Source organism: Phyllopteryx taeniolatus, chromosome 3, assembly GCF_024500385.1.
Source record: "Phyllopteryx taeniolatus isolate TA_2022b chromosome 3, UOR_Ptae_1.2, whole genome shotgun sequence".
Classification (NCBI taxonomy): Eukaryota; Metazoa; Chordata; class Actinopteri; order Syngnathiformes; family Syngnathidae; genus Phyllopteryx; species Phyllopteryx taeniolatus.
In genome coordinates, this window is record NC_084504.1 from 790,304 (window position 1) to 812,749 (window position 22,446).

Sequence of the window (22,446 nt, forward strand, 5' to 3'; positions counted from 1 at the left end):
AGGGGAGCTGGTGAGGGAGTTGTGAGTGTATTCGATCCATGGGAGGAAGGAACTCCATGAGGAGGGGTTGCGTGCGGCCACACAGCGGAGAGCCGATTCCAGGGATTGGTTAGCACGCTCCGTCTGGCCGTTGGTCTGCGGATGATAACCCAAGGATAAACTGGCTGCTGCGCCTACCGCCTTGCAGAATTCCTTCCAGACCTGAGAAGAAAACTGGGGACCTTGATCGGAGATATTGTTGGGTATACCATGGAGTTTAAACACGTGTAAAAGAAGGAGGTTAGCATTTTCCAGGGCGGACGGACGTTTGGAGAGGGGCACATAGTGGACACATTTGGAAAAGTGATTGATTATAGTGAGAATAACGGTGTTACATTCTGAGAGGGGCAGGCCGGGAATGAAGTCCACGGCGATGTGAAATGACCGGATTGACCACAGTAGATACACAGCCGCTGGATGACACGACGCTGACGGTCCTGTGGATCTAAACGGGTCTTTCCAATTTGCATGGGCTTTTCGGTTGCTACAGGGAGTGACGGAAATGCGGGAGGCAGGTGAGAAGCTGACGCCGTTTTGCTCGGAGTGGCAGTGTTTTTTGCACGAGCGTAAGCACCCTCTCACGAGCTCTCTCTTGCAGTCTGTTATCCAGATGGATGGAAAGGGCAATGAGATCCTCGAGAGAGGAGGGCTCATCCCGGACTGCGAGTTCATCCTTGAATTGTTCTTAGAGGCCGTTTGAAAAAAATCCCCCTGATTGCCGCGTCATCTCACCCGCAAATATCCGGAACTCAATGGAGTATTCCGCTATAAACACCCTGAGTGAGCGTGAGGAGACGATGGGTGGCTTCTTTGCCCTGAACGGGGTTATCGAATACTTTAAGGAGTTTGGCGGAAAAGGAATCGAATGAATGGAGTACTGGGGAGGAGTTGTGCCATAAGGAAGTGGACCATTTTGCTTCTTTGCCGCGGAGGAGGTTAGTGACATATGCTACTTTGGAACGTTCGGTGGGATAACTGTATGGTTGAAGGTTGAAAACAAGAGTGCAGTCCAGAAAGAATTAGCTACAAGCGCCTAAGTCCCCGGACTAGGGTTCGGGTGGAGGTACATGAGGTTCTTTGTGAGGGTTGTGGGGAGGATCAGAGACTGCGGATTCGAAATGGGTACTTACGAGGGGTTGAACGGATTGCATCTGTTGAGAAAGGAGAGAGACCTGTTGCGAAAGGGAGTGTAGCGTTTCGGTGATTTCTTGCGATGTCTTGTCCTGACATCCTATGTGGGCGTCCTGAGGGTGAATGCGTTCTTAAGCGCCTCTGGGGTCGCTGGGTCCATAATGGCCAAAGTATTCTGTCACGTATGGAGAGGAGCTGGACCCAAGAGCAGGCGGAGGCAGATAGAATATGATGAACAGTTTATTGAGGAAAGGTAATGGGTGTGGTGCTGGATGCGATGGCAGGCGGTGGCGTCCACAGGTGGCAGGCAGTGGAGAGAACAGGTGGCTGGCTTGGTGGCAGGAATGACGTGGATCAGGAACACAGGGGAACACTGAGAATGAGGAATGACACAGGAGTCAAAAAAGGGAACGAGCTATAGCATCGCTTACTTGAGGCGGGTGGGCCGTGGTACCGCTAGAAGAAGCTGCAATACTTTGGCGAGGATTTCTGGGAACAGGCAGGCTTAAATGTAGGAGGGGACGATGGTTGATTGGAGACAGGTGCGCGGCTTGAGGAAGGAGCTGAAACAGAGAGGGGAGGGGAGAGAGAAAGAGACAGAGAGAGAGAGAGAGAGAGGGCGCAAAGCACTCTCCAGGCTCCAATACAGATACTGCAGAGCAGTTCATGACATATTGATCGGAAAGTGATTACACTGGTGTGTTTTGGCTGCCGCGTTTTGGCTGCCGCTTCTCCCTCTGGAAAAGTTTTCATTTTAGTTTAAAAAGGCTTACTGTTTACCACGATCTATATCTATCTCTTATAAAGATATATATAATATTTATAGAGCGAGAGAGAGAGAGACATGTAGATGTGTGTATGTAAATATAAGTATTTTTGAAAGTATATGTGCCGTGGCATCATTTGCAGCTCTTGTCCAAATACCGGTATAATAAGTACTGGTAAGTGGTTATTCTTTGATTCATTGTGATTCAAATCCAAAAATTCTGATTCGGCTTTCTTTTTTTTCCGTGGACTTGAATGCCAATTCGAGTCACCAACAATTTTTGAACAGCAACTACAGTACCCGTATAAATATTTGTGTTCAATCACCCTTCTTTCTCAACAGTGATTCTCAACTGGTGGGTCACGGAGACATTTTTGGTGGGTCGCGGACATGTAGTAAAATGTTTATAGCATAATAATTCAGACTGTTAACAGTTACAGTTGCTTTGGTTTGTAGCCTTCATTTAGTAAAAAAAAAAAAAAAACATTTATGTTGTACTTTCCTAAAAAAAGAAGAGCTCAGGGACTAGGTATATATTTTTGTACATGCATTATGCTCATACTCAGTTTCTTAATAAGATGCTCTGAAAGGCACTTTAAACATGTAAACATGAGCAGTTATGTTTAAAAATATATTCATAAAACTAAAAAAATATATATATAGTCAAGGCGGCACGGTGGCCGACTAGTTGGCACATCTGCCTCACAATGTTCTCCACGTGCCTGCGTGGGTTTTCTCCGGGTACTGCGGTTTCCTCCCACATCTCAAATACATGCGTGGTAGGTTGACTGAAGACTCTAAATTGCCCGTATGTGTGAATGTGAGTGCAAATGGTTGTTTGTTTCTATGTGCCCTGCGATTGGCTGGTGACCAGTTCAGGGTGTACCCAAAGATAGTTGGGATGGGCTCCAGCACGCCTGCGACCCTTGTGAGGGTGTGGGGTACAGAAAATGGATGGATGGATAATAATAATAATAATAATAATTCATTTTATTTAGAGGCACTTTTCATGTCACCCAAGGTCACCTTACAAAGTATGGGTTAAATTGCAAGTAAAACATCAATAAGACAAAAAGCAGCAATAAGGCAATTGTTGGTACGGTTTTCCTCAGAGGGCTGTTATGACCGTGAAACCATAAAAATGTTTCATTGCCTGATCATTGCATTATATATACATAACAAAATGATGGATAACTCATTTTCAATCAGAAGTCAAGAATAATAGTTTGTTCAATTAATGTTTAAGTTACTGTAAAAAGGGGTTTGGTAACAAAATTAAAAAAAAATTGCAATATCTTAACGTTCTTATTTATTACATATTACAATGTGAAATTTTGGTACAGATTTTATCAAGAATCATGGAATTTGAGGCAAATGATTTGCTTTCGCCGGCCACATAAAATGATGTGGCGGGCCGGATGTGGCCCCTGGGTTGCGAATTGCCTGCTATTTGGTTTGCGGATTAAAATCTATTTTTTGTTTTAACAAAATTTGATTTCATATCTTATCAAATTATTAATTGGTGTCTTTTGTGTTAATATTGTTAACATGTTCGACCCTGTCGCATGCATTTTGAATAACTACTGTATCAATGAATCATATGTAACTACTGTATTAATGTGCTATGTAATGTACTAATCTATTATTTGTACTGTTGATTACATGTGGTGCCCTGGAAGATTAGCAAACTGCGACGGAACAAGCTTATGGGGATGTCGGTGGCGGCTGCTCCTTGAGACAATTATTGATATTTTCACCAAAATACTTTGCCTACAACACCATAAATAGTCAATAAGTTATTTAGTATATGATGGCCAGCACTTGCAAAAATTGCGATCATCTAGAGATTTTGAGTTTTTCTAAGTAGTTCCGCTGAGCTAACTAAGTTAGATACCTTTAAACAACAAACAATGGCTGAGTGCTCTCCAGCCATCTCATTTTCCGGGTCACAAAGACAGCAAGCGCATCGTCAGATTAACTACAAACTTCACAGAAAATGATATTGAATATAATAATATTGAATGATGACCATGTAGTTTTCTACTGTCCGAATCCTGTAAAAGTGTGATTTTCAACGGCGAAAACACTTTTTGCAGTCAGATTTGCGCTGTAACAAACACATAGAGCATTTTCATCATTGTCAAAACTTCGAATAAACACCAACATAACGTAGGTAACGTTAATAAAAAGTCACCCTATAAAAATCTGAAAAGTATTCCTGGCAACATCATTGCCTCTGATCAAATAAGAGGTCCGTCAGCGTACTTTTCGGCGTCGTCGTTCACCAGTCACGTTCACTTCCACTTTTTGCAGTCAGATTTACGCTGACATAACCATGATTTCTTCAACAATGCATCTTCTTTCAATCGACAACAAACAGAGCTTCTAAAATTTGCAGTAACAGTTAGTAGTACCTAAAATGCACGACCAGACCATATGGCCATATGTCTCCTTTGAAACTGGTACCAATGTAACGAGAGCAAGCTAAGCTCTGCAGTTGTGTTAAACATAAAACAGAATACAATGATTTACAAATCATGTTCAACCTATATTTAATACACTACAAAGACAAGATATTGAATGTTCAAACTGATAAACTTTATTGTTTTTAGCAAATAATCATTAACTTGGAATATTATGGCTGCAACACGTTCCAAACAAGCTGGAACAGGGTCATGTTTACCACTGTGTTACATCACCTTTTCTTTTAACAACATTCAATAAACGTTTGGGACCTGAGAACACTAATTGTTGAAGCTTTGTAGGTGGAATTCTTTCCCATTCTTGCTTGATGTACAGCTTCAGCTGTTCGACAGTCCGGGGTCGCCATTGTCGTATTTTACGCTTCATAATGCGCCACACATTTTCAATGGGAGACAGGTCTGGACTGCAGGCAGGCCAGTCTAGTACCTGCACTTTTTTACTACGAAGCCACGGTGTTGTAGCACGTGCAGAATGTGGTTTGGCATTGTCTCGCTGAAATAAGCAGGGGCGTCCATGAAAAAGACGTTGCTTGGATGGCAGCATATGTTTCTCCAAAACCTATATGTACCTTTCAGCATTAATGGTGCCTTCACAGATGTGTAAGTTACCCATGCTATTGGCACTAACACAGCCCCATACCATCACAGATGCTGGCTTTTGAACTTTGCGTTCATAACAGTGCAGATGGTTCTTTTCCTCTTTGACCCAGAGGACACGAAGTCCACAATTTCCCAAAAAATTTTTAAATGTGGACTTGTTGGACCACAGAACACTTTACCACTTTGCATCAGTCCATCTTAGATGAGCTGGGGCCCAGAGAAGCCGGCGGTGTTTCTGGGTGTTGTTGATAAATGGCTTTTGCTTTGCATAGTAGAGTTTCAAGTTGCTCTTACGGATGTAGCGCCGAACTGTATTTACTGACATTGGTTTTCTGAAGTGTTCCTGAGCCCATGTGGTCTGATATCCTTTACACATTGATGTCGGTTTTTGATGCAGTGCCACCTGAGGGATCGAAGGTCATGTGTTTGACTATTTTCTCACGCACTTGTTCACAAAGAGGTGAACCTCGCCCCAACTTTTCTTGTGAATGACAATTGACAGCAATTCAGGGAAGCTCCTTTTATACCCAATCATGGCACCCACCTGTTCCCAATTAGCTTGTTCACCTGTGGGATGTTCCAAACAGGTGTTTGATGAGCATTCCTCAACTTTCGCAGTCTTTATTGCCACCTGTCCCAGCTTTTTTGGAACGTGTTGCAGCCATAAAATTCCAAGTTAATGATTATTTGCTAAAAAATAATAAAGTTTATCAGTTTGAACATTAAATGTCTTGTCTTTGTAGTGTATTCAATTAAATATAGGTTGAACATGATTTGCAAATCACTGTATTCTGTTTTTATTTATGTTTAACACAACGTCCCAACTTCATTGGAATTGGGGTTGTACGTTAAGAAACCTCGCACTCCAATCCTTAAAGAGGGTGCTGGCTGCCGAGCTGGCGGCCTGGGCTTTAAACTCAGCTGTCAGTTTTCTTGTCTCCCAATACAAGACACTGTGGCCGTGGGGATCAATCCATGGTGGGGGGTCGATGGCATGCAGAAAAGTGTTATCGGTTACACCTGATAGGTTGATTGTCGTATCTCCACACCCCCAACATTGAGTACTCTATAGTTCATACAAATAAGACGCTGCTCATGGAATTACGTGTACATTTGGCTGATGCCGTTGTGCAGGCCAATATAATGCTGACTAGAAATTGATCCAGGGAGCCGGATGAAATTACCAGCCCGTGGTCCGGGAGATTTCCATGTCTGCTCTAGAATGAGGTTAAAAATAAATACAGTACTATGAAGCATTAATGTAAGTTTGAGAATTTCATATTTTTTTGTGGTGAAGACAGACTTCTCAGTATAGTAGAATATTCATTCATTAATTTCATTAACTGAAACTTTACCTTTTACAGTCGCTCCATAGAGATGAATGGCTATACAGCAGCCCTCAGAGATCAGTACATCAACACCTCCATGTCAACACACTACCAGCTGCTACCGCACCTCTTCAGTTATGCTGCCCAATCTGGCCTGCTAGCCCCGCAGCCCCGCAACCTTTACCCACAGTCCCATCCGTTAGTGCTGCAGTTGGTGGCGGCAGAAGACCTGAACCCCCTGGCCACCCCAATGCTCATAGAAGATGGGTGAGTCCACCCATATGCACCCCTCCTTGAAATAGTTCCTTATTGATCACATTATATTCTGTACATACGTTCTGTTTTTATTCCATTATAGGAATCAGTATTGACTCAGTCAACGTTTGCTACTTTTCAGAGGGCACTTTATATGGAACAGGTTCATGACTAGGCTTCGTAGTTAGCCCTGAAATTATTTATTTGCCTTAGTTTTAATCAATTTTCTGCACCTAACTTCACTGAAACAGTTTGGGGAAGGTTCCGACATGCCTGTATACAAATATACAAAGAAATGTCAGGCCTATGTGTGACCTCAGAAATCTTCTATTGGATACATGGGTAAATTATTCCCACAAATTCACACATCTTGTGGAAAGTCTGTGAAGGGTAGACCATCTCTTTTCCTCAACACTGGTGGCTCAAATCTCAATTCATCTTGCCTCATCGAGATGACTAGAAATGCCATTAATTCGTTCAAGTAAAAAAATATATATATTTTGTAATGTGTACAGCAATCGTGCGGTTATGCTCCAGAGAACACCCGCAATCGACAAAATCTGTGAACTGACCAAATGTTTATTGTACTAATTATATACATTTACAAGTATAATAGATTCAGCACGGTGGGCGACTGGTTAGCACATCTCCCTCACATTTCTGAGGACCTGGTTTCAAATACAGTGGCGGTTGCGAGTGAGTCAGAAGCTGGAGGGGGGACATAGTGTCCTGGTTGGACACTAAACATCGATGGGGTGGGTGGTGCCCTGTCTCATGGTCGACAAAAAAAAAGGCACGGCCTAGTACTGGAACGTGGAACGGAGGTTTGGGACCACTGGTGTAAAAGGAAGATTTCCTTCCTTACGCATTAGGCACTCTACTCCACAGTGACCGTCCCAGCGCAAAGCATCATGGGAAGTAGGGCTGGCAGATCCTGCTGCTTCCCACATATGTTTGCAGTGGTCTTTTCACTACAGTACTGTAGTTGGAGAAAATCAAGTTAAGCTTTTCTTGCATTTGTTCCTGTTCATATTGTTGAGTGTGTGCATTAGCTTTACATTGGGCTTGGTTGGTATTTGTGAATTTATTTTATGAAACTCTAACAGTGGCTTGTGAGTTGAACAGTGGCATTCTGGTAATGTTTACTGAACTGACTAACCAAATGTGTCAGTGCAAATTACTCAGTAAGGTTTATTTTTCTGCAAAGTAAAAGGCCATTTGGCCTTATGGGAAACATTGCTGCCACATTTGTGTCAAATACCCAATATAATGCGAACTTTACCAGAGATGGCAGGTAAGTAAGCACGACATTGTTCAATATAAAAATATCTGAAGTGCACTGATTCCTCAATAAGTGAAACACGATATAGCCAGGGATTACTTAGTTTTGAAGAGAAAAATAGCACCCTGTAATGTACTTTATAAAATCATTAATCATAATTAAATGTAATTAAACCTTTTTTTGATTTTGTCCCACTTTCTCCTGCAGTGCATACTGTATTGTGCTGCTCATTCGAGTGTGCACGTCTTGGCCAACAGGGGGCAGTATAAGACATATACAGATGTACTGTACTGGAGAACAGCTCCTCTCTCAGCTTCTCAGTACAGCAGTAATTGTATTTGTTCTTTGCGCAGGATAAAGATTAAATGCCTGTGAGTATTGTTACATTGTCTGCATGTTTAACCTGCTGCACCATTTCTATTCGGATATTCGTTGCGTTAAGGGTAACAACACCACCACATAAATGGTAATTGTTAGCCTGTGTGACTATGTATTTTCTATTGTATGCTCGCAGAGGCTATGTTGTTGTTTTAAATACACAACATTCAATTGACTCTTTGATTTTTTTCCTCTTTATTCTCTAAGTTTAGTTTGACAAAAACCTGAGAGTGGAAACAAACAAACTCTTTTTTTGATGAACAGCATGGATAAAAATGGGTGTGTTGCTTCAGGAAGGACATTCGGCATTAAAACTGGACTAAACAAACCATTTAAGTGATCATTTAAGTTATGTGACTCGTATCTCACCTCACCACTGTATTTGGAGTTGCGCTAGGTGTTCTCATGTTGTGAATTTGGGAAATAAAAGTATCACATACAAGCAGTGTATATTCTGCCAACTAAATGGTTAAAAAAAAAAGTCCCCTGGTGAGCAAACAATGGCACCTGTTCAATAGTAATGACAAGGTCTAGCAGTCTGGACACGATGCAGTAGCCACCGTGTGGTACAAACCCTCATTACCCAAGACAATTGATAACCACACCCCAAATCCAGATCTATACAGTGTTATAAAACTACAGTGTGTACGGAAAGTATTCAGACCCCCTTAAATTTTTCACTCTTTGTTATATTGCAGCCATTTTCTCAAATCATTTAAGTTCATTTTTTTCCTCATTAATGTACATACAGCACCCCATATTGACAGAAAAAACAGAATTGTTGAAATTTTTCCAGCTTTATTAAAAAAGAAAAACTGAAATATCACACACCCATAAGTATTCAGACCCTTTGCTGTGACACTCATATTTAACTCGGGTGTCGTCCATTTCTTCTGATCATCCTTGAGATGGTTCTACACATACACTGGAGTCCAGATGTTTGATTATACTGATTGGACTTGATTAGGAAAGCCACACAACTGTCTATATAAGATCTTACAGCTCACAGTGCATGTCAGAGCAAATGAGAACCATGAGGTCAAAGGAACTGCCTGAAGAGCTCAGAGACCGAATTGTGGCAAGGCACAGAACTGGCCAAGGTTACAAAAAAATTCTGCTGCACTTAAGGTTCCTAAGACCACAGTGGCCTCCATAATCCTTAGATGGAAGACGTTTGGGACGATCAGAACCCTTCCTAGAGCTGGCCGTCCGGCCAAACTGAGCAATCAGGGGAGAAGAGCCTTGGTGAGAGAGGTACAGAAGAACCCAAAGATCACTGTGGCTGAGCTCCACAGATGCAGTCGAGAGATGGGAGAAAGTTCTCGAAAGTCAACCATAACTGCAGCCCTTCACCAGGCTTTATGGCAGAAGCCCGACAGAAGCCTCTCCTTAGTGCAAGACACATGAAAGCCCGCATGGAGTATGCTAAAAAAAAAAAAAAAAAAAAAAACACCTGAAGGACTCCAAGATGGTGATAAATAAGATTATCTGGTCTGATGAGACCAAGATAGAACTTTTTGGCCTTAATTTTCAGCGGTATGTGTGAAGAAAACCAGGCACTGCTCATCACCTGTCCAATACAGTCCCAACAGTGAAGCATAGTGGTGGCAGCATCATGCTGTGGGGTTGTTTTTCAGCTGCAGGGACAGGACATCTGGTTGCAATCGAAGGAAAGATGAATCCGGCCAAGTACAGGGATATCCTGAACGAAAAGCTTCTTCAGAGTGCTCAGGACTTCGGACTGGACCGAAGGTTCACCTTCCAACAAGACAATGACCCTCAGCACACAGCCAAAAAAAAACATGGAGGGGCTTCAGAACAACTCTGTGACTGTTCTTGAATGGCCCAGCCAGAGCCCTGACTTAAACCCGATTGAGCATCACTGGAGAGACCTGAAAAATTGCTGTCCACCGTTCACCATCCAACCTGAAATACCTCGGGAGGAATGGCAAGGAGGAATGGCAGAGGATCCCCTAATCCAGGTGTGAAAAACTTGTTGCATCATTTCCAAGAAGACTCATGGCTGTATTAGCTCAAAAGGGTGCTTCGACTAAATAAGTATGGCTGTGTGATATTTCAGTTTTTCTTTTTTAATAAATCTGCAAAAAAAATTCTGCAATTTAATTTTTCTGTCAATATGGGGTGCTGTGTGTCCATTAATGAGGAAAAAAAACAACTTAAATGATTTTAGCAAATGGCTGCAATATAACAAGCTTCGTCTCGAACCGTGGCGAATATCAGAGGTCCACTGCTTTCTCATTCCTGAATTTGAATTGTAACAACATTTTTAAATGTCATTAAATGTGAATCCACCAGAAATGGTTTAACATACTATGAAACTATATCAATGGCAGTAAATGTATGTATAATTCTACCTCTCCTCTTTAAATTGTCATTGTTGTTCTTTTTTTTGGGGGGGGGGGTTTTGACATAAGCTACAAGGTAACACAGGTGGAGCTGTTTGCCTTGCTGTGTCGCCTGGCAGACGAGCTGCTCTTCCGCCAGATCTCATGGATCAAGAAGTTGCCTTTCTTTTGTGAGCTCTCCATTGAGGACTACACCTGCCTGCTCAGCTCCACCTGGCAGGAGCTCATCCTGCTCTCCTGTCTCACAATCTACAGCGCCCAGATCTTTGGTGACCTGGCCAATGTCACAGCCAAGTACACACCATCTGATGACGAGCTGCAGGGGTGAGCAGCTGTGGAAATTACAGTGTTGCAACCCTTTATTTTCAGTCCATGGGTTTGTTTTAATTCCATCCTACTACTACCCAAAACAACTTGGGTAGAAGCTAAGCCAAAGCCAGATTTTTAAATCTTATTTTTGCCAAATCATGCTCCATTTGCACTTCTTTCATTGAAAAAGTTACATTTTTAGCTGTTTTGCCGTCATACTGTACACCCAAACACAGAGCGATTTTATTATTATTATTATTATTATTATTATTACTGCAGGTGCTCCCTTACAGTTGCTAAGTATAATTTACTTTTTAAGTTGAAAATTTAATACAAATTGACAAATGAAAATGTTTTGCAATTTGTTGACAACCATTTTGTGGTAGCAGGGATGTGTGGGTGGTGTGGAGGGTGGTCGGGGGGGCATAGTGGGCGGTGGCCCTGGGCATCCAACTCAGAGGGGCATCCAAACGGGTTTGGGTGGGTCCCCCGTTGTTGAATGTACAAACCCCAATTCCAATTAAGTTGGGATGTGTAAAAGGTAAATTAAAAAAAGAATATAATTATGTACAAATTCTTTTCAACCTATATTCAATTAAATACACTACAAAGACAAGATATTTAATATTAAAACTGATTGGGGGGTTTTTGGCAAATATGCTCTCATTTGGAATTTGATGCCTGTAACACATTCCAAAATAGCTGGGACAGGGGCAACAAAAGACTGGGAAAGTTGAGGATTGCCCAAAAACGCTTGTTTTGAACATTCCACAGGTGAACCGGTTAATTGGAAATTGATTATGATTGGGTATAAAAGGAGCTTTTCCGAGAGGCTCATTTCTTCACAAGCAAGGATGGGGCGAGGTTCACCACTTTGTGACCAACTGCGTGAGCAAATAGTCCCAACAGTTTAAGAACAATGTTTCTGAATGTACAATTGCAAGAAAATCAAGGATTTGCATAATCTACGGTCCATAATGTCATCAAAAATCTCTGCACGTCAGCGACAAGGCCGAAAAACAACATTGAATGCCCTGGACCTTCGAGCCCTTGGGTGGCACGACATTAAAAACTAGCATTATTATGTAAAGGATATTGCCACATGGGCTCAGGAACACTTCAGAAAAGCATTGTGAGTTAACACAGTTCGTCACTACATCTACAAATGGAAGTTAAAACTCTACCATGCAAACCGAAAGCCATACAGTATGTCTACAACACCCAGAAACGCATTCAGCTTCTCTGGGCCCGAGCTCATCTGAGATGGACCGACGCAAAGTCGAAAATTTTTCTGTACTCTGATGAGTCCACATTTCAAATTGTTTTTTGAAAATCATGGACGTTGTGTCCTCCGGGCGAAAGAGGACCCAGATTGTTACCAGCGCAAAGTTCAAAAGCCAGCATCTGTGATGGTATGGGGGTATGTTAGTACCTGTGACATGAGTAACTTGCACATCTGTGGGGGCACCATAATGCTGAAAGCTACATACAGGTTTTGGAACAACATATGCTGCCACCCAAGCAACGGCTTTTTCAGGGACGTGCCTGCTTATTTCAGCAAGACAAAGGCAAGCCACATTCTGCAGGTGTTACAACAGTGTGGCTTCATCGTAAAAGAGTGTGAGTACTCGACTGGCCTGCCAGCAGTCCAGACCTGTCTCCCGTTGAAAATGTGTGGTGCGTTAATGAAACGCAAAATGGAGACCTCGGCCTATTGAGCAACTGAAGTTGTACATCAAGCAAGAATGGAAAAGAATTCCACCTACAAAGCTTCAACAATTAGTGTCCTCAGTTACCAAACGCTTACTGATTATTGTTAAAAGGAAAGGTCATGTAACTCAGTAGTAAACATGACCCTGTCACAGGTTTTTTTGGAACATGTTGCAGGCATCAAATTCAAAATGAGTGAAAGTTTAAAAAAAAAATGGTTTATCAGTTTGAATATTAACATCTTTGTTGTGTATTCAATTGAATATAGGTTTAAAAGGATTTGCAAAATTGTATTTTATTTTTATTTAAATTTTACAACGCCATTGCAATTGGGGTGTGTATTTTCATCGGCTAAAAAGTCGTCTGTCGTACCCCATGTTGACAAATGTATTTCGATCGGCCAAAAAGTCCCATCAGCCCCACCCCTTGACAAATGTTTTTGTTGATCGGGAAAACAATTCCGTCACCACCCCCACGCCCTGTGAAGGAGTGGTTTTCGTGAGGGGCATCAACAAAAACTGTGTGGTATTCATTGTAAACAGAGAGACATTCTAATAGCTTGTTCCCCTGCCTTCATTTGACATGTTATACTGTCTACTGCCTGTTGTTGCCTCCTACTAGTATTTTGGGGGGGTTATGTTTTTTTTATCACATTAGATGTCAAATTTTAGGATACTGTAATGGTCAACTAATATTTTCCTGAGAATTAAGGTAGATATCACAGCAACAACTCTTCTTAAAGACAGCCAGACGTTCCAGTCTGTTAGCTCTGTATCTCCAAAATGGTTTATAATTCCCCCTATCACTTTGGGAAAAATAGAATTGGAATGGGGCCAGTGAACTAGTCCATGAACAGGAGGACTCCCCAATGCAGTCCTGTGGCTAGCACCATCTGTCTGGCATCTGATGTTATATCTCTCACTATTGGGAATAAAAGGATGTGTGGGGGTTTGGGTGAGTGTAAATCAGGCTGGAATTATCTAACCTCATGACACACTTTCTCTTAATATGCAGCGCCACTGATGTCTCAGTTTGTACTCCTGGTGTTTTAGGAGTGAATGTTTGATATAAAGTGCCTGCTCCTAGCTATTTCAATGTTGTTCTGATGAACAAGATAAGAACAATGATGTTTTTTGGGGTGAATTAAACTTTGTGGAGCTTCCCCTCTAAGCTGTGTGATGAAGAAAATGACTGTTAGGCACTTTCAAGTAATGTGCTCATTATAAGTTGCATTTTGTTGTCAATAGTAGAAAAGAAGACCGAAATAGGCCTTACATTGAATTGTGTTATTCCTCAGTTTCAGTGAGGATGGCATGGAAGTGATGGAGAGGCTGATATATCTATTTCGCAAATTCCACCAGTTGAAAATCAGTAATGAGGAGTATGCTTGTATGAAAGCAATCAACTTCCTAAACCAAGGTACCAGAGCATACGTTATTATTATTATTATTATTATTTTAATCCATACTGCCTTCCTCAGTATTGTCCTATGCTTTTGGACCTCTGCAGATATCAGAGGACTGTCAAACATCTCTCAGCTTGAGCAGCTGAACAAGCGCTACTGGTATGTGTGTCAAGACTATACCGAGTATAAGTATCCGCACCAGCCCAAACGCTTCCCTGAGATCATGATGTGTCTGCCAGAGATCCGCTGTATAGCAGGTAAGACCAGTTTGAGTAAAACAATGAGTTTTTTAGATGTTCTATTCACTAGGAAGTGCAGGGCACCAGTTGCTGAAAGACATGGGTCAGGAAACTGTCTTTTTATTTTTGTGTTATTAGTGTTTGGACAACACTGGTGTCACTATTCTTTTTGTCCAAAAAATTCTGCAGTCTTCAGTAGAAAGTATGTTTTATCATCTGTGCCTGTGTCCATGAGCAAAAGGAAAGCTGAACCAGTTGTATGTGCTTTCAGGGAAGCTGGTCAATGTCCCTCTGGAGCAGCTCCCCCTCTTGTTCAAAGCAGTCTTGCACTCCTGCAAATCCAGCCTGACCAGCTACAGGACCGGCCCGTCACCCTGTGTGACCGCCTCCTCTGGAAATTAGAGGCCTACCTGACCCTAACCACACAACCCCCCCTCTCCCCCAACCTCCCACACCCCAAGTCGAGGGACCGGTCTCACCTCTAATGAATGTGACAAGCAGCTAGTTTTTTTTTTTTTTTTTTTTTAATTACTTTTCGTTTTATATTTATTACACGACAGAGCTGAATGTATGCTGATTTACACTGTGCACATGCTTCTGTACAAAACAAATGCTCATAGATGCATTGGTCTTTGGAGTTTACAAGTGTGTATCCAGTTTGCTCAATGTGTCAGTGTTGCCAATGTTAGAGCTAGACTTAAAAAAAGAAAAAAAAAGAGTTTATTTTATTCAGATGGGGGAAGATAGACACGTGACAAGTGTTTTGAGACTACCTCAGGAAGATGTTATTGCTATTTTCGTGGTGTTAATAAAGAGTTGCCCAGTCTTATACAAAATTCCAGTGGATGCTTTGGCACCTCAATCAGAGTCTGGATGTTCAAAGGAGCTGTGCAAATCAAACATTAAGAAATTATGTTTTATTACATGGAAAATACTAGATATTGAAAAAGAATAGCTATTTTAGCTGCATGGACTCTTGGACATTCTGCTTATGGGAGGCATAACATTCCATGAGTGAAGGTGACAGCTATTTGGATCAGTGGGATCTTCTTTGGAAAAGGAGTATACGGGTATTTTTTACAATCATAGACTGGGGATGTAAGGCTTTATTGCAAGGGTAAGGGAGGATAGTTAGGTTTGCTGTTGGTTTTGTTTTATTTTTTGACCAAAGTATTATGCAATGCTTTTTTTCAAATGCCTATTGATGGGTATGGAGCTGATAGCTCGACAAAAAAATTTCTTGTCAGTGAAGGATAAGTATAATAAATGAATCAATCTTAATCAGAGGGGTGACCCTCAGATGGACAGATGAGCACATTGCCAGATTTCCTCCTAAATGCTGCTAAACCTGCACCCACATATGCATTCATCAGATATGATTTACAGTAATCCCTCGCTATATCGCAGTTAATTTATTGCGGATTCAGTGCATTGCATTTATATATATGTGTGGTGCATTAATCACCTGCACATCTCTGTTACAGTTAGCTTTATTGGCTTCGTGATTATAATGTTGCAGCAGTGTTATACTCTTATTATTAGCAGAAGAAGAAGCCTTCGTAATCTCAACTCATACATTTGGTAAATTACCATATTGCGTGAGGATACAAAGAACATGACAGGAAAGACACTGTTAAAAACACAAGCCACAGTCAGAGTTTTATGAAATTCTTTACTTTACTCTAAATTATCACATATTGGCAATGATTTAGATGTATAAAATTTGTAAATTTATATAATATTACAATAAAATATTGGTGGCTGCTTCGCATAGTTCATTTATTGTGAGGGAGTTTATAAGGTAACCCCTGTGATAAACGAGGTTTTACTGTAATATCATTTGGGGAGAAGCAAACAGCAGTTAGTTAGCAGTTACAGTTCAGTAATTACATGAGCCAGTTGTCATGAAGACACCCCTATGCCCAACGGCCTAGCAAAGACATTTGCGATCAGACTTTTATCAGGTCCCGTCGAGTCCAATCATGTTTTTGCACAGATCCCAAAACCAGAAGATTAGATTAGACTGGACCTGAAGAAAACTGTCTCAGGTACTAGTTAACTGGTGCTCAGTGAGTTAGATTGGGATGATTGACTCCACAGACTAGGAATTGAATGTTTATGTGCTGATTCAAGTTCAGTCACAAAGATTGCAGATAATCAGTTTATGATGTGGTGAGATGATTTTAGTGTGGTTATTTTACTTTAGAGCATTGACTAGACCAGTGGCCCTTGCTCTCTGTGATGGATATGCACATTATTGTAGAAAAATGTTCTTTAATTTTTGAACTGCTTGAGTGTCTTCTGTGATTCCTCCAGTTTTTACCAGTTTCATTATGTGCAAACCATTTGAAATGCAGACTAAAATGCAGTCATTGCAACGACTCTCTTTTTTTTGCACACATCGGTGATGTTCAGAGACCTTGACCTCGGCCACTGCCCACCCAGTGTGTTCCTCTCTCAGGTCCTTATTGGCCTGGATCGAAACAGGGTAAAGTGAGTGTTATGTATTGCATTCAGGAGTTACTCCAGCGACCACGTTGATGTGCTTGTTGTGTTAGTAGATGTAGCTTCCAGGACATAGAAGGTCCTCTGTAGGAAAATGTTTCTACTTGATTTGCATGATAGTCATTGTCCCGTCATGCAGGTGAAAGTGGATGTAGTTTGAAAGTGAAACACATGGGGAGTGGGTGCGGGCTGGGGGGATGGGGCGATTGTTCCTCATTTAACATTTGTGATGAGCAAAGCGAGAAGCAGTTGCATCTCCAGAAAGTTTGCTTGTCCCAATGTTGCAGTTTTCAGCCACATCTCCGTGTGCATCTGCAGCCTTAACGCCATCACAAGAGCAGTGTAGTGTTTCTCTTTCAAATGCTTCAGTTCTCTTTTCATCTTTAAAAAATGTTTAAATACATTTTCATGTACAGTACCTAGTTATTTTAATTTTTTGGGTTATTGTTATTTTTCTCATGTATTCATTGTCTTATTTTGTGTGAGGATAACCCCTCATTTTCTGTTTCTTAACTTTTTGTGGACTTGATTTAAAATTCATTCCTTTGTGCACAGCAGTTTATGAAAGTGTTACACAGTTGATGTGATGTCAGACACATTTTATGTGACAGTACTGACATCTAGGAATCTTTTATGTATTACTTCATCTTCTAAATCAGTGGTTTGGCATCACTTGAGATTCCAAACTGGTGTTATGTTTCTTTCATTTTCTACAGCGGTGGAGTTATTTAAATGCATTTGTTTCACCTCAACTCTGGTTGAAGCCATGCAGATTGTAAATTACTTTTGTTTTTGAGGCAATTGTTTGACAAAACGATAGATGTTTGATTATGTTGTGATTGAGGTCCATTTTTTGTCCTCTTAGGAATAATCATTTAAATCCCTGTGAATCTTAAAGACGCCACATTGATGTTCTATTGCACAACGATAATTCCCGCATAATTAAATCTGTTCTGCATGAATGTTTCATGGGAAATTTGGAGTTTGTGATCTGAGGTGAACCACTCATTTTTAACTACTGAAGCTCAGGGACTTTGAAACATCATTGATCGATGTGTAATGTTAAATGGCAAGTACTAAACTTTACTCCACTAACCTGCATAGGCAGCCACAGGGGCCTCTCAGCAGAGCATTAATGATGCAGTCGAAGGAGATGAGAAAAGTTCAGGGTGGCCAACAACAGAGCCGCTACCAACTCTCTTTTCTCAAAGTAACTTCAGGAATGCATTGAACATCACACACATCTGAGATCTGACTGTGGAAAAAAGATCTGAAGGGGGATTTTTCCTTTTAAGTAGCATCCTGCTACTCAACTCAAATAACTCATTTCCACTAATTCACTGCCAATTTATGTCATAATCTAATACACGTGATAGTGGATTTTTTTTATTGTCTTTTTTTTTAACACGAGAAAAATGTGATTTGCAATTTCTGTGCTGAAACTACCTCCGTCATCATTTTACACTACAAAATAGGTGATTTTTTTTTTTGTTTTGTTTTATTTATTGGATTCATTGCTTAAATTTTCTCTTAGTTTGTCACTTATCAACAGTGACCGCTCAGATTTATGAAAGTGCTTCAAACCTGACTATTGTAACTTTTTTAAGCATGTTGCTGCATGTTTTGCTCTACCTCACTCTTGCTGCTGTTTGTCTCTGTCAGCCACTAATTTTTCCTGACCTTTAGCAGGAATACAACAAATATTTTAATCTCTATTTTCAGGGATCCTCGTTTACCCTACCACTTGTTTCATTTTCAATTAGCGTCATCTGTTGTTTCACTTCTGCCCTGTTATCGTGAATCCAAAACCAAAGATGAAAGAATGTCCATGACAATGTCAGCGCACTGATTGTTAGTCACGTGAAGCATTCTTGTTGCCTTCAAGCAATGCTTTATTTTCCTGTGTTGACCTTTTTTTTTTTTTTTTGCTATCTTGTGAATGGCGGTTGGTTGGTTGTGGATACACATAAAACACCACGTCATGATATGCCAGTGTGGTTTTTTTGTTTTGTTTGTTTTTTAATTGAGCTACATGATTGCTGTTCACCATTCAAGGTAACACAATGTTCACGATGAAGCTGCTTATCATATCAGATGCTGCTTGTGATCGATTATCAATCAGGGAATGTAATTGTGGTCACGCTGACATCTCCTTGTGTTTCCATGCTTCCACTCAGTCAAGTGACCCTGGCACTATGGCACGAGAGTACTGGGGTTTTATCACTGGGTTTGGACTCATACGGGCTTCTGAATAGAGCCTGCTGCTTTATTTTCTGATAATATTAGCATCGTGTAATAATTATTGGAGAAGGGCCTTCTTTTTGGAGATGATTATTTGCCTTTCTGACTTCTGTGTATGTGAGTACAGAGCTCGTTTTACTCTGTATTTAATGTTGCCTAAACCGTTCAATTTAAATGTATCATGTTTTCTCTTAGTGTAGTGTTTGCTGCATCTCCATGTATAATGTGTCCAATCCCAGTGATATAACACGTTCATAGTCTGTTTTACAGGAGCACAAGGTGATGAGAGTCTGGGACTGAAGTACAAATAGTTTTAAAAAATTATATATCTCAGGGAATACAATGATTTACACACTGTTGTTTACAGTGAACAGACAATTGAAACTGCTTCGTGTTTTCCTCTTCAGAAATCTTGTCTGCTCTTGTTACTTTAACTACCTGTGAAGAATGTGATCTATTATGTGTTAAAAGCATGTTTAGAATGTGTTAGGAAATAAAAACCAAATAAATGTGAACGTTATGCAAGCATACCAACATTGTCCTTTATTTTTCTGTTCATTCCTTTTTAGTCACAGAAAGGAATACAAAAAACGGATTAGATGGCGGTCTGATCCAGTGTTACTGAGCTTTTTGATGTTTCTAAACAGAAGGTGTATACTTTTTACTCCATCAGTTCTTGCTGCACACATATGGATAATTATTTTTTACTGATTTTTAAAATGTGGGTGAACCTACACGAAGACAAAAAAAATATATATTTTTTTTCTTACTGCTCTTATGTGTAGCAGTGCCGTGCTGTGCATTTGGTACTTCAGTAGATATACTTATCCAACTCAATCCACCACTTAATACCACCACTCTTAAGTCACCATTATAGAAACCATCAATATTATACAAAACTGCAATATAACAGCGCACAACTGTGCCACATCATCTGGAGAAGTGCAAAATCAACATTAATCTAATAACATGACCAAAACATTTATCGATTTTCTATAAACTTATTCTGACTAGGGTTTCTGGTGAGCTGGAGCCTATCCCAGCTGACTTGGAGCAAGAGGCTCACCCTTCTTCAATGTGCCAGCACAGCAGCTCCGTATACCAGTTGACTAACATGCAGGTGATATGGTGTTCCTTCACTAATAGGTTTGATAGAAACACTATAGACTTTAATTACTTGTGCTGGGATCACGAACAACAAACACAGGTTATACTAACATATCAACTCACAGGTTCTTACAGGTGTTTAGACACTAAAAAAGAATCCCACCACGCCATTTATCAGTAGCACTGCCTTATCTAGTTCTCTTGGTTAGTTATTGCATGTCCTCACTGGGTGCCCCCACCCCCCTAATCTACAAATGACTGTTGTAATGTTACTCGTGTTCAAATATCTAGACTGTCTCACTATTGTTCTGCTATGGTTCTCACCCCTAGTCCCCTGGTCCACTCTGTCCCTCTGTCCCCTAAAACCCTTTTATGTCCAGCTGAATTTTCATTACACATCAGAATAATTAAACAATTTAAAAATAAGCATAGGGAGTATTTGAAACTCTCCCGTTGCACAGCAAAACTGTTCCAGCACAAAGGCATACAGATCCACCATTCTTCAAGGCCATGCAGCTGAACAGGTCAGGTTTAAAAAAAAATTACATTTTTTAAAAAGAGGCAGGGTAAATCCTGAACTGGTTACTTGCCAATTAGAGGTCACATATATACAAACAACCACTCACATTCACCCCTAAGGAAAATGTATTCTTCAGTTAACCTAAGAAACATGTTTTGGGAATGTGGAAGGAATCCGGAGTACTCCGGGAAAACCTACACAAGCATGAGGAGAACATGTAAACATCATCCCCAGACACAGAAATATCAACAATTTAAATTAAATGCCTCATACTTCACAAGAGATGCTAATTTTTAGATGTATTAGTGTGTACAGGTCGCTATAGAGATGTTTTGCTCGTCAAATTTGGCCAACCAATCAGAGGACGGAAAAATGCTAATGTCATCGATGGGCAGCTTACTGGCTCCGATTGAAACCTGTGAGGACAAATTTGCTCATCTGATAGGTTAATGAACCTAGTTTAAGTTAGATCGGCCAGCACTACTGATTCTGCATGTCTGGACCAGATTTGATTGACAGCATACAGAGGCTAAAATCTCACTGGAAAAAAATCAAAAAGATCAACATACACTACTAGAAGCAGTGCAGCCAAGAGAAACAGTACAAAATGAAGAGAATAGAATGTTGGGAATAAATGAATAAAATTTCATGAAACACATATTAGAAGGTTGTAAGCCAGTGCTTCTGATCATGTTTTGGCAAGCAGAGTAGGCCTTGCCATTGGTTACTCAAGATGATCAAATCAGCATACACGCATAATACCCCAACTGATCTGTGAGAGGCAGTATGGTGCCACTGGGCATCCAGACTGACAGAAAATAGAGAAAGAGTAGCAATAAAAGAACAAATAGAAGAAGCTAGGCTAGCTGATAGCTTATCTGCAAACTACATTTAAATTGTAAACTCATCTCCTTGTGGTGGCACGGTGGAAGGCTGGTTAGAGCGTCTGCCTCACAGTTCTGAGGACTGGGGTTCAATCCCCATCCCCGCCTGTGTGGATTTTGCATGTTCTCCCCATGCCTGCGTGGTTTTTCTCCGGGCACGCCGGTTTCCTCCCACATCCCCAAAAAAACGTGAGGTAGGTTTATTGAAGACTCTAAATTGCCCATAGGTGTGAATGTGAGTGTGAATGGTTGTTTGTTTATGTGTTGCTGGCAACCAGTTCAGGGTGTACCCCCGCCTCCTGCCCGATGATAGATGGGATATTGTCCCTTGTGAGGATAAGCGGCTCAGAAAATGGATGGATGGAAACTCATCTCCTTGTCATTTCTGTTACGGTGAAAGACTTGGGAGACACTAAATCTAATCTTAACTCCTTTATTGTTAACCGGCAACAGTGCGAGGTTCAGGGGGTTTCCTAAAAGGCTATCTCGACTAAATTCATCATTGTTCTACACACAAGGATTTGTGGTTGTTAATATTGAACAGGTTTATTATTTACAATCATCCTCCCCAAACCTTTTCCAAGCAGATCAGGAAGAAGAAGGAAAAAACTCTTAACACACCCAACACCAGAGTTTAAAAAAAAAAAAAAGTCTGGGATAGGCTTCAGCTCACCGGGGACCCTGAGGAAAAACAGTGGAGAAAACAGATAAATAGATAATAATGAACATACAGTTAGGCACTGATAATTATTGAGTTACTGGTGTATGCAACAACCCTATATATTAAAGTGTGTAAGATACTTAAGAGTTCATACTGTATTGTAGCAATGTTCCGTCGACAGTAAGTTGTCAGCCGACCTACATCATGAGTGTGGTGCAGATCACTGTACCAGGATGC

The 22,446-nt window shown here is 40.8% G+C and overlaps 1 protein-coding gene across 4 annotated transcripts in view; it reads left to right on the forward strand.

Annotated features, from left to right (window-relative positions):
• The window catches only part of nr6a1a (nuclear receptor subfamily 6, group A, member 1a), a 198,859-nt gene extending 179,292 nt beyond the window's left edge, over nt 1–19,567 (forward strand). For all 4 annotated transcript variants that reach the window (XM_061766345.1, XM_061766346.1, XM_061766347.1 and 1 more), the window contains 5 exons: nt 6,384–6,614; nt 10,698–10,952; nt 13,945–14,066; nt 14,157–14,309; nt 14,563–19,567. In XM_061766345.1, the coding sequence (XP_061622329.1) occupies nt 6,384–6,614; nt 10,698–10,952; nt 13,945–14,066; nt 14,157–14,309; nt 14,563–14,693 (892 nt within the window). In that variant the 3' untranslated portion in view covers nt 14,694–19,567. The remainder of the gene's footprint in view (nt 1–6,383; nt 6,615–10,697; nt 10,953–13,944; nt 14,067–14,156; nt 14,310–14,562) is intronic.
• Nucleotides 19,568–22,446: the final 2,879 nt, after the last annotated feature.